General features: G+C 36.2%; 1 protein-coding gene across 5 annotated transcripts in view; it reads left to right on the top strand.

Annotated features, from left to right (window-relative positions):
- UBR1 (ubiquitin protein ligase E3 component n-recognin 1) overlaps positions 1-13,986 on the top strand; it is a 56,958-nt gene extending 42,972 nt beyond the window's left edge. For 4 of the 5 annotated variants that reach the window (XM_063159124.1, XM_063159122.1, XM_063159123.1 and 1 more), the window contains exons 36-47: positions 1,469-1,524; positions 1,831-1,927; positions 3,072-3,139; positions 3,983-4,133; positions 4,959-5,046; positions 5,723-5,856; positions 7,026-7,134; positions 9,238-9,294; positions 9,759-9,836; positions 10,494-10,664; positions 10,815-10,916; positions 11,365-13,986. In XM_063159124.1, coding sequence (XP_063015194.1) covers positions 1,469-1,524; positions 1,831-1,927; positions 3,072-3,139; positions 3,983-4,133; positions 4,959-5,046; positions 5,723-5,856; positions 7,026-7,134; positions 9,238-9,294; positions 9,759-9,836; positions 10,494-10,664; positions 10,815-10,916; positions 11,365-11,506 — 1,253 coding nt within the window. In that variant the 3' untranslated portion in view covers positions 11,507-13,986. The remainder of the gene's footprint in view (positions 1-1,468; positions 1,525-1,830; positions 1,928-3,071; positions 3,140-3,982; positions 4,134-4,958; positions 5,047-5,722; positions 5,857-7,025; positions 7,135-9,237; positions 9,295-9,758; positions 9,837-10,493; positions 10,665-10,814; positions 10,917-11,364) is intronic. The other variant, XR_010028088.1, reaches the window with a different exon arrangement.
- The last annotated feature ends 2,776 nt before the right edge of the window (positions 13,987-16,762 follow it).

Raw genomic sequence — 16,762 nt, 5'->3', positions numbered from 1 at the left:
TGAATCTCTAATGGAGTATCAGGAGTTCAGAAGGTTTTTAGATGGATTGGGAATATTCTGATAAAGCAGAAATAGAACTGATTGCATCTTTAGTGATGGATTCTATATTTTCAAATAGGTTAAAATTGGTCACCCACTTTATTAACATTACTGTACTTAACGCTGTGCAGATTGGTTTTGTTTGATATATGAAAAAGGATATTGGTGGCTGTCAAGGAGGAGTTAGCCAGCAAGTGCATAAATGCAGTAACTGTTGTCACAGGTCTGATATTGAAAGCCTGTGTTAGTAAAAGAAAATTCAGGTATTCTTGAGGAGAAGAGTATAAGGCCAGAGGGATCACTGTGACAGTTTGACTTGGCCACACCACTTCCTTGGAATCATTTTTGTTTGCCAAGGGAGCAGACTTCTGTGGAATTGTAAAGCAAAACTGCCTGCATAGCTTCAGTATGCTGGTCTAAGAGTCTCATTATAGTGTATTATTGAAACCATTTAATGGGCATATAGCCGTGCTGCCTAGACAAGGAACTTCAGAGGAACCTCTAGAGGATCATTGACCTAAGGGAAGTGAATTGATAACATTGCTAAAGGCCAGACTCCTGAAAAAAGAAACAAACTCAAAACCTGCCAGAACCAAAACCCCACAACAAAAAGCCTCCAAACCAGAATCTCCCAATGAAATAAAATTTTAAAAATTCCAGGTGTACTGTTTCATCTCTGGAAAGTGACTGAAGTACAAAACCATTTGAACTGATACCTTTTTACTCAATTGAGTTAATTTGATTTCTTATTTTTTTATTGGCTTATTTTTTCCTGATTATTCCTTCAGAACCAAAGCACTTAGGGAGTAAAGATGAGCTGCATTCAAACTTGGGAGTTTTGTTTTCAAAGTATTTCTGTTAAACTGCAGTCAAATGCAGTAGTGCAAATTTTGCCAGGTTGCCAAGGCAAATTGTGGCTGCCCTAACCCTGGCAGTGTTCAAGGTCAGGTTGGATGAGGCTTTAAGCAATGTGGTCTAGTGAGGGTGTTCCTGCCCATGGCAGGGGAGTGGGAATTAGATGAACTTTAAGGGTCTATTTCAGCCCCTTAACATTCTATGATAAATATGAGGGTAAGATGGCTGCATAGCATCTCTGTAAATGTAACTTGATGGTTTTGAGCATTGTATAAGGGTAACTGAAAATAAATCTGAATCCATAGAATGAATGTTTTGTCATCATTCATGTGAAGCAACATTCCTTAAAATCCTTAGTTTGCAAAGGCTGAAAACTGAAAATTTTAAAATTGCTTATTGCAATAATTTATCTTGGAAATGATCAGTGCCATTTAAGACAGATTTGATTTTTTTCAAGAGAATTCTGTTATAACAATATGGATGAGCTTTAAAAAGGAGTGTATATAATAAGAATAAATTAATATTAGGTTGTGTAGAAAAAAAAAACTTATTTTTTTCTGTGTTTAATTTTAAGAAAACCTCTTGGAAACAGAGGGCAAGCCTTTATTTGGATCCCTACAAAATAGACAGGTATGGATGAGTAAGACGTGCAATATATTTTAAACAAAAAAGTATTTATAATATACATGCATCTATAAACCTGTCAAAACTGTTAACATCAAGATCATTCTCTGTTGAGGGAGAACTCTCAATGTTTGGATTCATAGCATAAAAAGCACTTTGAAAGAATAATATCTGCTTGTATATGGATGTTCATATTAAATTAATTTATACATGTCTTTTATGTTTATGTAGAAGTAGATATGTTTTTACAGTTCTATATCACTCTTATATTTAGCCTTTTTTCCCATTCAACCCTTTTCTCTTGCGCTCTAGCACAGTGGCCTTAAAGCATTAGTGCAGTTTGCAGCTGCTCAGAGAACAACATCCCCACAGCTTCTGATACAGAAACACCTGATTCGTCTTCTAGGAGGTACTGTAGTCCTTTGGTTTCCTGCCTTTTGTGTTGTGGCAGTTTCTGTTGCAAAGTGGCACACAGGTTAGTGCAGCACAGAGGCCAGGGCCGGAGTACTTGACAGCAGTGCTCACTTCAGTTGCCTGAAATCATGGGGTGTAGATGGAACTCACCCCAGGTTACCCAGACCTACAGATACTCAAGTCTGGAAAAGATGGGTAATGTTCAGAATTACTCAAATTCTCTTCTAAACAGATGAATAAAGCCACAAAATAGGTTCTTCTTAATTGTGAAACCTCATCTTCTTAGCATGGAGAAGAGCAGGCTCTGGAGAGGCTTCATTGCAGCCTTCCAGTATCCTACGAGGGCTTATAAAAAGGAGAGAAAGGGACTTATTAGAGAGGTAGATAGGGGCAGGACATAAGTGAAATGGTTTTAAACTGAAAAAATCTAGGTTTAGGTTAACTATTAGATGGAAATTCTGTACTGTGAGGTGGTGGGGCACTGAAACAGGCTGCTCAAACAAGTGGTTGCCCCATCCCTGGAAGTGTTAAAGGTCAGATTGGAGGGAGCTCTGGGCAGCCTGATGTAGTGAGTCACACTCCTGCCTTTGGCAGGGGAGATGGAGCTGCATCATCTTTAAGCTCCCTTTCAATGCAAACCATTCTATAATTCTGTGACTTTCAAAAGTCTGCTTGAAGCCTAGCTTAAGATATTTCAGTCCCAGGGAGAGCTAGTTTGAGGCATGTTGTTTCCCCCTAGTTTCTTATTGATTGGGTTAGTCTAAGAGTCTTATGTGGCGTTCTTAGGCTTTTGTATTGGGCAAGGTTGTGAGGCATCTAGTGTTGAGGTGCCTAAGGACCTTCACCTTTAACACTATGTGTGATTTATTAGAGGTGGAGAAAGAAAGATTTATGTCACAGAATTTTGAAGATATATTAATTAAAATTGTTAACTGTTAGTGCATGTGGAAATAGCTAAACATGCACAGTCAAACCAGTGGTAAGCAGTTAATTAAACAGATCCTTACTTAAGGATCTGGACCTTTGTTTGATGAAAACACAGAAATGATAAAGGCTCTAAAATCAGATTCTGATACTACAGTTCAACTCAAAAGAAGAAAATACGTGCTAAATATTTAACTGATACCTTTATTTTGTAGTTCTCCTACCAAGCTATAAAGGGGAGGATACTCCATCACTCTTAGAAGTAGATATGTTCCACATTTTGGTAAGCAGGTTCATTTTATTCTTCATGTTAATACTTTCTTTTGAGCACAAATTTTTGTGTACTGTACTCTGTAAATAGTATCTGTTCACTTGCATGAGTCAAGTGATTATATATGAGCAACAATCAAATGATTGCATATAACTGCTGTGTTTACTTTTAGTTCTGCTAACTTTCAAATCTTTGCTGTCTTGTTCTTATTAAATTTCCTTCTTGCAATCTCAATCTTCTTTTTTCCACTTCCATTGTTACTAAGAATTAAAAAAAACAACTTAAGAAACACACTCAGTTTCTTTCCCTCACTTTCCCTTTGTCTCAATCAGTATCTCATACTCTGATTTCTTTACATCGACTCTTGTTACCTTCTGTATTTTTCTTAGCCTCTTCTTTCTGTTCTTAATACAAATCTGTATTACAGATTTTTCTGCTGTTCAAAAAATCCAAAGCACGCAGAAAACAGCCAATAAAACCAGACTCACCAAATAAAATCTGTCTTACCCTGGCTGTCCTATCTAATGCTTGGTCTCACTTCCCACTTTTTTCAATGTGCTTTGTCTTGTGTCAAAGAACAGAAATCAAGCTTTTTAGGAACTGGGCATGGTATATCTCTAAACTGATAATTACTATTCAACTCTGTCTGAGTTTCCTACATGCCCTATAGTGCTCAAATGGTTAATATTTTCCACTGAGTTTTTGCTACACTTTGCATTAAAACTAGTAAGATAGATTAACACACTCAGAATACAAAAATAAAATACAAATGTATAGTGAGAGTATAGTTGCTACCCTTGTATCTATTACCAAATTTTTGGCACTTTAATATTTGTCTATTCCTCTTCACTGTAGGTGGGAACAGTATTATCCTTTCCATCTTTATACTGGGAAGATGCTGTAGACTTGCAACCTTCATCAGTTAGTTCAGCCTATAACCACCTCTACCTCTTCCATCTGACAACACTGGCACACATAATGCAAATAGTCATCTCTTCAGCAACAGGTAGATGTGTATTTGTGTTGCATTTTTCTGGCATTTTTGCACAGTTTCTTAAAAATAATGGATTGATACCATTAGTGTCTTCCATGTATAAATGTTCTCATAAGAGGTGACACTTAGGCCTAGGTAGTAATAACTGTTTTCTGGTAAAAATGAAGTAGCATTACATCAAGTTCAGAGCATTTTATTATATCACTTATGTGTGCTTAGGCTAAGAAACCAAAATAGTTATTGATATATCAGTACTTGCTCCAGTCAGTCATTTTAGAGGGGTAACTTTCCCTTCTTCACTCCCTGTAAGAGAATCAAAGTTCTGCCAGCATCACTGAGCTGCACAGTGATAATCCATATGGATTTGGGAAATAAAATTTTCTTTGCTCTTCAACTTAGTAAATACCCAGATCTGAAATACAGAATCCTGTAAACCGATAGGAGAGAATTAAATTTTTCTCTCTATTTCATAACATAGTTAAAAATTGCCTGCAGACTTTCTAGCTAGTACTTTGTTTTTTTCTACAGTATGATAGGAATTTTAAAAAAATCTAGACATTTAAAACTTAAGCTATGTAGAACAACTTCAGAAGTTCAAGGGAAGGAAGCAGTTCTTTACTGAGGATGACCAATGAGAGTGTAATCCTGATTCTTCCTTACAGCATTAAGTCTCGGGAGAACATTTTTAAGACAGAAAACAGCAAATAGAAAAGAATTAAGCAAATTAAAGTGGAATTAATTCTGTAATTGAATTTTAAAAAAAGGTTTTAGTATTTGTAAAAGAGAAGTGTGTCAGGATGTAGTGCATTTATAGTGGACTCTTCTTTTTGTGTGCAGAATCCCCTACTGCTCACTCATCTGACAATAGTGAGGAGGCACAATCTGCACAGTCTTTCTGTAGAGAGGTTTGCCAATACACCAGTGGGTAAGTAACAGTTCAATTGTAGTGTTAAATTTTCTTGGAAAGACAGCAATCCACAGGATTGACCAGGACAACACAAAAGACAGGAAAAAATTACTCATTTCATACAGGGAGTAGCACATTGCCTTGTGCTTTCTTCCCATGCTCCTGAACACTGCAAGTGGTAAAAGAAATGCTTTTAGTTAAAGTGGCTGCTTTTTGTGGACAGCAGAGTGAATCATTAGCCTGAGGATGAAAAAATACCTGTATCCATTGTGGAGAGAAATACATCCAGCTGCAGTGTTTATTTTTTCTTTGCTTTGATTATTTTGGTTTAGATCTCTTGTGTTAGAAATGGAAACGAGAAAGAAGGAAATGGTCCTACTACAAAAGGGGGATAAGTGTAAAGCCGAACATTGGTGCTTATTTGAGTGTTAGTGCCCATTTTCAGACTTTTCTGACAGGTACAGCTGTCTAATTTGAAGATTTATTACAAGTGTGGTTCATAAACTCAGTACTCATTTCTTGTGAAAAGGGGAAGTTGGAAGTCAAGTGCTGGTGGCTGTGTTTCACAGAATTTGGGACACATGAGGGTTGCTTCTACACAGCTACAATTCTACCAATGCTAGCCAAAATATGATAGTGCTAGAATGATTTGTACTATGAACTACTGCAGCTTTTTCTCATTTCTGTTTTACAGTTGCTTCAGTCAGGATATTCCAGGCTGGCTTGTGTGGGATTGTGTTAAAAAAGGCATCATGCCTTACCTTCGTTGTGCTGCTTTATTTTTTCATTATTTGCTGGGAGTTTCTCCACCTGAGGAGCTATCACAAGGTAAATATGAGAAAACAAATGTATGACCTTCTCTGTCTTGAAAGAATTTTTAAATGTTCACAGTAATTTAACAATATTCAATATATGAAAGTAAGACTTGGAAGGTAAAGGAATTACTAATTCGTAGAGGAAGGGACAGGCACTTGAAGCTGAGTTGTCCTGACCTGCATAGAAGATGCAAATATGTGAATGGTCAGTGATGTATTGATAGTGAGTACTTGTTGATAAAGATTCAGCAGTGTAAAGATAATTTCAGGAATTTAGGTTACATTGCCTGAAATGTATTTTGAAAGCCCAGTGTTTTTTGTAGTGCTAATGTTGGTAAATGCTAAAGATACAGGGATTGAGCCAGACAAAACCAAACAGGTACAAAGCACAGGATAAAACTTAAGCCTCTTCCTTGAAGGATCCTAATACATTACTGTTACTAACCCCAAAAATAAATATTTTATTATGTGTCAAAATCCAGTGAAACACAGAATCATCAACTATTTGAAAAGAAGAGCAGTAATTTTTGTGATTAACTGAGACAAAATATAACACATATATAACAACAAAAATGAAAAATTTATTTCTATAAACTGTGAACTAAATTAGAATTTTATTAGAATATGCAAGTCAAAATCTCTGCACATTGGGATATGCCGTTATCCTTACCAGGGGTCTGGATCTTTGATTCTGTAGGGAGGAGTCTTTCTGGTGAACCAACAATGTAATTTTCTGTAGCAGAGACAATAAATGACCACCCAGCAAACTATAAAATTAGCCCAATTTCATGTAATGTTAGCACTGACTTGATTACAGCAAAATTTAATATCATTGAGGACTGTGGGAAGGGTAGTGAAAAAATAAAATGCAAGTACAGAAATCTTCTGCACTTGTGTGACATATTATGCAGTAATTTAAGCAAGGAATTTTGTTATTACAGTAACTTATGTATTAAAAAATAATTATATATGTCAAATTTGTTTAAACAGATCCTCAACTAATCCAAATGATAGCTCTGATTAAGTTGGCAGAATAATACCCAGTTGTACGATGTAGGCACTATGATGAAGCTGTAGGATACAGACTATTCAATGGAAAAGGGATCAGGAGATTTCTAGTTTTGAGTGAATTATTCAGCAGTGCTGAAACACTTGAGCACTCATTCGTGTTTTCTTTTGCAGTTTCTGAAGAAGCGCAATTCAAGGCACTTTGTAGTTACCTCTCTCTACCTACAAATTTGTTCCAGCTCTTCCATGAATATTGGGACACAGTAAATCCACTGCTTCAAAGGTACTAACTGGGACTGGACAGGCCATGTTCTTCTATTGTGATGGCCCTGTGGGAATTCTAGACCAAAATTGTTAGTGAATGACTAAGCTCAAACGCATACTGAAGTTCTAAACGTTTTGTACAGGTACACTAAATCTCTTAAAGCACTTCAGAAACATAAAGCACTCTCTATTTTATGATAGTTCCAATATTAACTAATTATAGTTTAAGGGACTAGTGCTTGCAGACCTATATGAAACCATACAGACAGAAGTTATTTTAAACCATTGTGTGTTTGATATGGCACTCAGTGCTCATTTGCCTATTTTTAATCTGTCCTCAGCAAAAGTGCTGATTACACGAGCTATAAAATGAGAGTGTGGAAAATCATGTAGCTGGCAGGGTGAGGCTTTGTATTATTTCTTCCCAACGTTTGCAAAATAGACTGGTGGATGTTGAAATTGGCTTAATGGTTAAAAGGTACAATTTGAGCATTATGTGCATTGCCATCTGCAGTCATGGAATCATACAATGTTAGAGGGTTGGGAGGAGCCTTAAAGACAATCTGGATCTCAGCACCCTGCCATGGGCAGGGACACCTTCCACTAAAGCAGGCTGCTCCAAGCCTTATTCAAGCTGGACTTGAACACTTCCAGGGTTGGGGCATCCAAAACTTCTCTGGGCAACCTGTTCCAGTATCTTACCATCCTCAGAGGAAAGAATTTCTTCCTGATTTCTAACCTAAATTTCACTTCTTTCAGTTTGTGAAAGAAGCAGTAAAGAAAACATTTTCTTTAGCAGTAAAGAAAGAATCAATTAAATTCTGCATTCAAAACCTCAAATTAAATTAATGGACACACCATACCTCATCCCCAGTTAAGACTAGAGCAGCTATATTGTGTTGGAGATTGTGTATTTAACATGACCATTTGAGCACCTGATGGCAATAATGATTATTCCTGGTTCTTGGCAGAATTCTCTGACTCACATTAGCTTTTACTTCATTGTTGTTTGGTTGGGTTTTTTAACCTCTAGTTGTTTTAATCTTTGTGGTCTAGATTTCTTCAATTTAGGGACATTACATTTTGAACTGTTGATTTCCAACAGTCCATATAGCTGACCTAAACAGTTCCCTACATACAGTTTTATTATTATCAGTTCCATTTGTAGTGTATATTATTACATATAAATTCATAGATTCGTTTTTACAAGTAAACTATTAAATGACTTTTTCTTACTTGTTCTTACATATTTGCTTAAAGACATAGAAGTTTTTCTAAGAGAATACAAAAAATATGATGCTTGTGAACATGGGGAAAGATCACTAGAAGCAGGATTAACAAATAGTTACTGTGCTACAGAAAGAGAGGTTTCAAGTAGGAGGCTGCGTATTTAACATAATAGTAACAGTTGCCAGATCATCATGCAGGTTCCCATATGTTTTTTCACAGATTCTTATTTCAGAAGGCTGAATTTGATGATTGTTGAGAAATGTGTTAAATGAAGCATACTAGATTGACCATCTGCTGCAGTTCTTTCTCCCTTCTCTTTTTTTTTTTTTTTTTTGTAGAAATAACTTAAAAGACATCTTAAACATATCAGTTCCTCTCTTCTGTAGCTGGCCACTACCTGCCATTTTTTTGATAGACACATTTGGCCATTCTAAGCAATTATGTAATAAACCATTGTAAAATAGCCATTAGGTGATGGTTATTTAATAAAAGCAGCAAATATTTTTCTGTTAGAATGCACAATATTTATTTCTGCTGTATCTTCTAGCATATGTATTTCAAAAGGTGCTGTGTATTGTAGCCCTCGTTGAGGAACTGAGTATGTCTGAAGACTACTTGCATTGTTTAACTCTGTGTAAATCTAGTGGTTTTATGTGCATGATAGTATTTTTAAGTCTTTTTTCACATAGGTTTTTCCTCCTGTATGAAAAACATTTTCCTGATGAAAACTATTAAAAAACACCCCTGTTTTTATCTTGCAAAGTTTTAGGTAGAGCGGTCAGTGCTTTTTATCAGTGTTTTGTGTTTGCTTATCACTTACTAGTTTAATTTAATGAACCTAAATGTATATTTTTATCAAATACTGCAATCTGTAAATGTTTGTTTGAAATAGGTGGTGTGCTGATCCAGTGGTGTTAAGTTGTTTGAAAGGGAAAAGCATTGCAATAAGGTAAGCTTGTTGTTGTTGTTTTCTTCTGGTTTTGACTTAAAACACTTGAAAGAATGAAATGCTTATTGTGGGCAAGTCAGAGACTTCATGTTTTATTCCTTCTGCCCTACTGCTAGAAGTACATTTCTCTTTAAATCTCTTGTTTATTATTCCTCATACATTGACTCTTTATTGAGATTGTACAACATTGTTAGACAAGTAATCTGTCCTGCTCTAGGAAAGACCAAAAGCTAACTGAAATAGGAAATGTCTTCATACATGTATGTTGTATGTGAAATTTAAGTTCAGCACCTTTGCTGGAATATAGAAATGTTGAAGCTCCCATGTGGAGCATCTCATTTGGGATTCCAGGACTGAAGAATTGCTCTAGAATTGTAGACTTCTGCAGAAATGACCAAAAGCTTAGCAGGAGTTTGTGGTTATTTAGTCCATAGTCTCATAATACTTGTATTCCACTTACCCAGGTATCCTAGGAAAAGAAATCATTTAATAGAGCTTCCTGAAGACTACAGTTGCCTTCTGAATCAAGCCTCTCAGTTTAGGTAAGATGTGGCATATTTAGTTGTTTTCTTAGGAGTTTTGTCGCTTTTAGTGAATTTTATATTCTTGCAGTTACTGTAACTGGTATTGAAAGAATACAGAAATTATTTTATAGTGAAGGTGTTGTTATGGTTATACTGACCTATACTAGCACCTGTTCATTTTAAATGTGAAGCACAACAGCTTGCTAAATGAAGTCACTTGTGTTTGATAAGGCAGCATATAAAATTTTTATAGCTTAGTCTGCTGGTCACTTTTCTCCTGCGGAATGTGCATTTGGTTTGGCCATAAGCCCAAAAATTATTTTTGCACTGGACACAACAAGCTCAGATGATGGCACTGTTTTTTGCCAAGAAGTGTGAATCATAGGATAATTGAGGTCAGAAGGGACTTCTGTTGATCATCTAGTTCAACCTCCTACTCAAAGGAGACATCTTGCAGATAATTATTTCAAACAGTGTAAAAATACAACATGAGGAGGCAGATATGTTATTTGATTGTGATATAATATGTCTTAGGCTTTTGTTTGATTGTGATTTGGGGTTTTAAATTGGTTGGATAGGTCTTTTTGGGGTTTTCTTAAGGAACATTAACCTTTAGTTAAAATTTCTTTTAAAGTTTTGGTTTCTGCTGTGACATGCTGGTTACGCTTCTTTTAGATGCCCACGGTCTTCTGATGATGAACAAAAGCACCCAGTATTGTGTTTATTCTGTGGGGCAATGCTGTGTTCCCAGAACACTTGCTGTCAGGAGCTGGTGAATGGGGAGGAGCTGGGAGCCTGTACTTCTCATGCTCTTCAGTGTGGAGCTGGAGTCTGCATGTTTCTCAAGTAAGTAGCCAGAAGTCACAACATTGTCAAAGCGTTTGCTTCTTTTTGTCTGAGATAAAGAAACAATACTTTGACATAAATTATAGCTCACCAGAAAGGGAAGATCCTGATTGGAGTTGTATTTTAAATGTAGCTATTCTTTTCTTTAAGAATCAGGGAATGCAAAGTTGTCCTCATTGAAGGTAAAACCAGGGGCTGCTTATATCCTGCACCCTATTTGGATGAATATGGAGAAACAGATCCAGGTCTGAAGTAAGTAAATGCCTGACTTCCTAATTCTCCATTTTTATCTTTTTTTCCTTCTTATACTCATTGGACAACACATTCTTCTGGCTAGTGTGTACAACACTGTATGTAATGCATATCTTGACCTGGGGAACTGATGGCAGTTTCCAGTCAGAAGTGGGTAGTTTATAATGAGAAAATACACTTTTTTAGTACTGTTAAACTTTCTTACTTGTCTCAAGAATGCTTTGTATGCATTTCATCAGAAACATATGAGAACTGCCATTGCTGAAATATCATCACAGAAATGGCAGTCATTGCTTGTCACAAGTAGAGATATTTTTGCATTTCCGATAGACTTGTTTGGAATTTAATTAGTATTTAATTAGTCTAGAGTTAATGTTAGCCTATTAATTGGACAGTTTGTCAGTTGCTGTTCTGATATGCTAACTGGTTGTTCTCTTTTCCTCTGAAGAAGAGGAAATCCCCTGCACTTATGTCAGGAGCGTTACCGGAAGCTCCATCTGCTGTGGCAGCAGCACTGCATCATAGAGGAGATTGCCAGGAGCCAAGAAACAAATCAGATCTTCTTTGGATTCAACTGGCAGCTGCTCTGAGTCTCTTGATTTTAGGGAAAACTCTGACCTGTGGCAATGCTTTGGAAAAGGAAAGGAAGGTGGCAGTAAAAAAATCTACTCAAGTGGTTTCTGTAGTTCAGACAATTAATTGATGGATTCTCTAGGTTGGATGTATCACTGATGCATTGAAACAGAAACTTGTATCACATATTTTCCTCTTTTTTCCTTTCCAAAAAAAGGAAAATCACATTCTGTAATTATTACTGAACCAGAAATATTTCCATTTTTTTCAGAAGTTCAGATTGTTTTATGTGTTTTCATGAGGACAGTTCCCAAATGCTGTTTTTCAGAGCACACACCACACTTGTCTCTTCCATGACTTGAGAACATATGTAAATGGTGTTGCCAAGAAAAAGCCTCCTTTACCTTCTTCCTGGGTCTATTTCCCAAGCTTAGTGAAGCTTTAAATAGATGGAGATCGTATTGGAGTGGAAGTGGTGCAAGGTCTTTAGTCACCTGCAGCAACAGGTAAAATAAAAAATAAATTTTACAGAAAAAGCTTGTATTCAGATATACCTTGGGATTTAATGAAGAGTTTTCATTGATGAATTCTTTAAATGAGAAGTGTGGAATAGAAAGTGCATGGAGGGATTACCATCTTGCTTGTTGCATCAAAAAATTAAGTCTGTGCTTTTTGCATTGCCAGAACTGCACTTTATCTAATGAAATTATCCTCCATTAGTGTATATCATAAGAGGTCTGGGGCTTCACCATTTGCCTAGGTTGTGGTTAGTTTTACTTCTTTTACACTTTATCTTCTGAGGCCTTCCCCAAGAATCGAAAGAGAAAATACTGCAGGTATGTAGTTGTGGTGTAGCTCCGTAAGCTACCGAGCCAGAGACCTCAGTGAAGTAAACAGCCTTCAAAGCTGTCACTGGACTTAAATCAAGGCCCAAAACCAGCAAGTTTTAGAATCATAAATAAGTTTGCCCTTATCTAAGGGATTTTCTGCTCGTTATCCTCTGTCACTGTTGTTTGAGCATGTTTTGGAGTCTGCATAAATGAAATTGTGTGTTTTGGGAGCCATGTTCAGTGGTTCAGTGCCAGGTAGAGCAGAAAAGGGAAGAAAAGGTGGCTAAATCTGTCTCTTTGCCCTTCAGTAGTTAATAGCACATTGTGATTGAACTCTCTCTCAATGATACGTGATTGTGCTTCAGTTCTAAATGTTTGTTGTTCTGTTTTCTGAATTTCAGCCATAATATACATGAGAGAATTTGTAATGTGATGGATACAAACTCTTTCACATGGAAATGGCATCTCCCGAGAAAGTTTGAAGTTGTCACTATCCTTCATTTCCCTGCCCCTTTGCTATTTGTAGATTCTTTGGTGCCATTTAAATCAGGCTTTCAAGGGGACTTTTTCAAATTAATGTCTGAATGTTTTTGTGTGATTTCTTTATTGTTTTGTTTTCACAATTACGTGAGAGATAGTAGAATCACAATTAATGATTTAGATTTAAATACCATTCTTCTGGGTTTTTTAAAAATGTTTTTTGAGTATGTACGTATGAGTGCACTGCACAGCGCCATAATGAATCTAAATATGGAATACCAATGATCTCAAACATTGTTCTGGTTTCAAATACTTTTTAAAAACTTCTGCTGTAATCCTTCCCCAGTGATATAAAAAGTTGGCTTTGATATATTTTCCAGGTATTCTCTTTCTTGAAATTAAGACCATTCTCCTTATTTTGATTCTGTCAGATTTTAAACCTGAATATTAAACTCTTAGAAGACAAATGTTAATGCTGTTAGTCTTCTCTAAAACATGTTTGAAACACCTACTGAGTTTAGAACAGTTGTCATGAAAACTTGCATGCGCTGGTGATTTTTATATCATCAAAACACTGCTTACAAACAAAAACATTGAATTAAGACTGGCAAATGCCTCATTGGTACCAAACCTGTATTCTCTTACTGTTTCCCTCTGATATTTACATATTCAGTTATCAAGACCTTTCAGTTATCTTGCACTTCACTGATACAAAATTTCCATTATCCAGTATACAGTGAGATCACTTTATTTTGTTTTCTGTCTGAACTGTAGTATACAAGGACAGGAGCTGGTAAGAGCAAGTGAGCTTCTTTAAAGCTCTGGAAATCTCTTTGTAGTTAAAGAAGTGGGAGAGGAAAGTTGAGTCTACATTTGCACATACTAATTTAGCAAATGGGCTCCCCTATAGTTCACTGACTAGCGTGGTCATCTTTCATTTCATAAATTACTATGCAGTTTTGTTCACTGTGAGTATAATTTGTATTTAGTGACTGCAAGATGCTTATGCCACTTATTTCTGTTCCATCCAAGCTGACAGAAGTTATTTGATAATGCACATACTGGTATCTTAAATTGCAAAAATGTAAATTTGAAACTTGTATAATGTTCTTGTGCTTTTGAAATAAAATATCTTGTATATGTATATTTAAAAAAAAAAAGGAAATAAAGTAACTTCTTGTAGATTATTCAGTTTTTATTTGGAGGCACTTTGGCACCGCACAGTTCATTTTACCAAGTGTGTTATAGTGGTGTCTGTCAGTATGGGAAAGGAGAAGAGCTGGAAAATGGTTGGTAAACTATCAGTTATCCATGTAGGCTGTATCTTGGTCATACTGTAAGGAATGGTAGGATGCCTTTTCTTATGTAAAGATATGCTCCACGTGAAACCTGTCCTAGTATTTTACAGATGCAAATTCCTACACTGTCCGCATAAATTTCTAAAAGAAGTTAAAAGTACAGAATTTAATATTTATATGCCCTGAAACTGATCTAGTTGAGTGCGTCTGGTTTTGTATCTTCTTGAAGAACTGGCTGTACTGTTTGGCAGATACTTAGTCTCTAGAAAGGGAAACTTTATGGTGCTGGTCTCAGGTGCAGTGTGATACATACTTAAAAAAAAAAAAAGTGACTTATTATAGACCTAAGCAAGCAGTCAAGACATCTTGTACATAGATATGACCAGTACTTCTTGCTCTTAAAGTTACAGGCTGCTGGTTGTCATCATGTTCTCACTGCTTTGTTCAAGCTTTGGGCACCATTTGGGTGTTAATGATGTTGCTCTTTATACTTATTCTCAGTAAATGGTTTTTAAGAACTGATTTCCTGAAAAGGCGACAGGTAGAGGTAGATAGGTTGAAGTCTACTAACAAAAATTTTCTGAAGAAAATTAGAAGAGGAGTCCTGTTAATTAAGGGAAAAAAGAAAAGACACAGCAGTATTTCTTGTGTAATAAAAATCTCAATGTACAAAGTTACGTAGAGGAGTATTTTCACTATCATATGCTCTGCATTATGGTTGAAATCCACTTATTTTCTAGACAACAACCTTGAATAATCTCCAATGTAAACTATTCAGATTCATAATACAGCATCTATGCTGTTACTTAGATTCTTCTAACCTATTACTTGACAAGGTGTTCAAAGATTTTATCAAAAATAGAAGTAGTTTAATTTCTGTGGCGCAATCTCTTCTTTTTGTTATTATCAGTGTTTTCCAGGTAGGCTAAATTGGAAGGTTCATACAGGAAAAAATGGCTAATAATGAAAATCCACTTCCTTACATGTGTCTCAAGTCTAGTTGTTTCTAATCCTAGCTACATTTCTCTGAAATTGGTTTCAGTACGGTCAAAATTGTTCACGAAAGTGAAGTAAAGGAAATTTAGATTGAAGGAGAGCAAGCTGAAATTCCAAGAGGTGATATATATGTGGTTTTGTGTAACCATGAGTAAGAGACCAGGTACAGAGTTAAACATGAGATATTGAAGTGGGACCTGACTTTTGTTTTTGCTGTTCATGAGATCAGTGTCAAAAAGGAGTATAGTTTGTGCTGTATAAGTACAGGTTGTCAAACAACTTAGAGTCCATCAGACTTAATTTTAGATTTCTAGGCTTTATGCTTGAGTGAATGAGCTGCAGCAAAATGTTGTGAAGCACAAAGTGGGGACTGTGGATTTCATGATCATTTGAAGTCCTTGCTGTATTTGTGAAGATGTGTTGTTAGCCTTTCTCAGAAGACTGCAGAACTTTATCTCCTCCTTAATTGTGCCTGAAATTTAATATTGGCCTCCTTGGGTACAAGAATTGAGATGTTCATCCCAAGGTGATGAAGATCTGCTTGAACTAGTTCATTCAAGTTCCTGCTTGAACTATGTTCATTTTAACAAAATCCTAGATGTGCTGCATGTTTATATTTCTTACTATTTTTTCTCTGTGATCAACATAGAGCAAGTGTTTTCAGTGGCAATGCGCAAGCTTTTAAGGAAGAGCATAGTACATGCAGTTTCTAAAGAAACTCTCATTGTGCCTTCATCAGAAACTGAACATTACAGTGTTTATTTTATTTTTTAAATTAATAACTTTATAATGAAGACAGTTTTATGCATAGGTAAGTTCCTTACTCTCTGGAATTTTCTGTATTGTTATAAATTTTGGCTGGATTAGGCATTAGTAACAAATAGGATAACAAGTGTCCCCTGAATCGTATTTATTTCTGTATCTGAGCAGATGCCCTGGCTTAAAGGCTTGGCTCACTAATGCCATCTCTGTCTTTATGAATTACGGAGAGTTAAAGATGGAGTCTGTGCTGCTGCCTGAGTTTGTTTCCTTGATCCAGTGCCTCTGGTGTTAAATACTACAGGAAACCTAAACGGTCATGACAGGTGCTAGAAAGGAAGCTGGCATGTGTAGGGTGTAGCACTTCCCATGTTCTGAGGAAATCAGTAAATACAAAGCAAAGAAGAAAGCATTTATTAACAAAAGTAAATTTTATCCTGATACTGTGAAGTGAGCTATTATCTTTTTGTAATGAATCCCTATCGGTGGAGACTCTGAATGCCTAGACAGGATAGAAATTAGCAGTCTAATGACTTAGTGATTACTGGTAATAGGTCAGACAAGGACTGTTGCCTGTGAGATGTATGCTGAAAGTAAGCTAATTTCAAAACCAGTCACATTCCACTGCTGCAGTTTAGCTGAGAGACAAAGTTTAGTGTGCTAAATGCTGCTGAATCTTTTACGGTAAAATGTGTTTTGTTCATATGCAAGTAAATTAGCTGTGTGGGGGCCAGAGAAAATTGTATAGCTGAATACTTACACCTCTGCTCTTTGTGGTAATGTGTTACAGCTGCTGCTGGATGGCATTTTTTTGTCTTGACAGAGATGCTGAGGCTGGCTCATCAGTTCACTCTTCCTTCCAAATCTGTTTTTTCAGAGCAGACTCTTGACAAACCCATTAACTAGAAAG

Source organism: Melospiza melodia, chromosome 6, assembly GCF_035770615.1.
Source record: "Melospiza melodia melodia isolate bMelMel2 chromosome 6, bMelMel2.pri, whole genome shotgun sequence".
Classification (NCBI taxonomy): domain Eukaryota; kingdom Metazoa; phylum Chordata; class Aves; order Passeriformes; family Passerellidae; genus Melospiza; species Melospiza melodia.
Note: the sequence above shows the minus strand (reverse complement) of the source record. Positions and strands in the feature narration are given on the sequence as shown.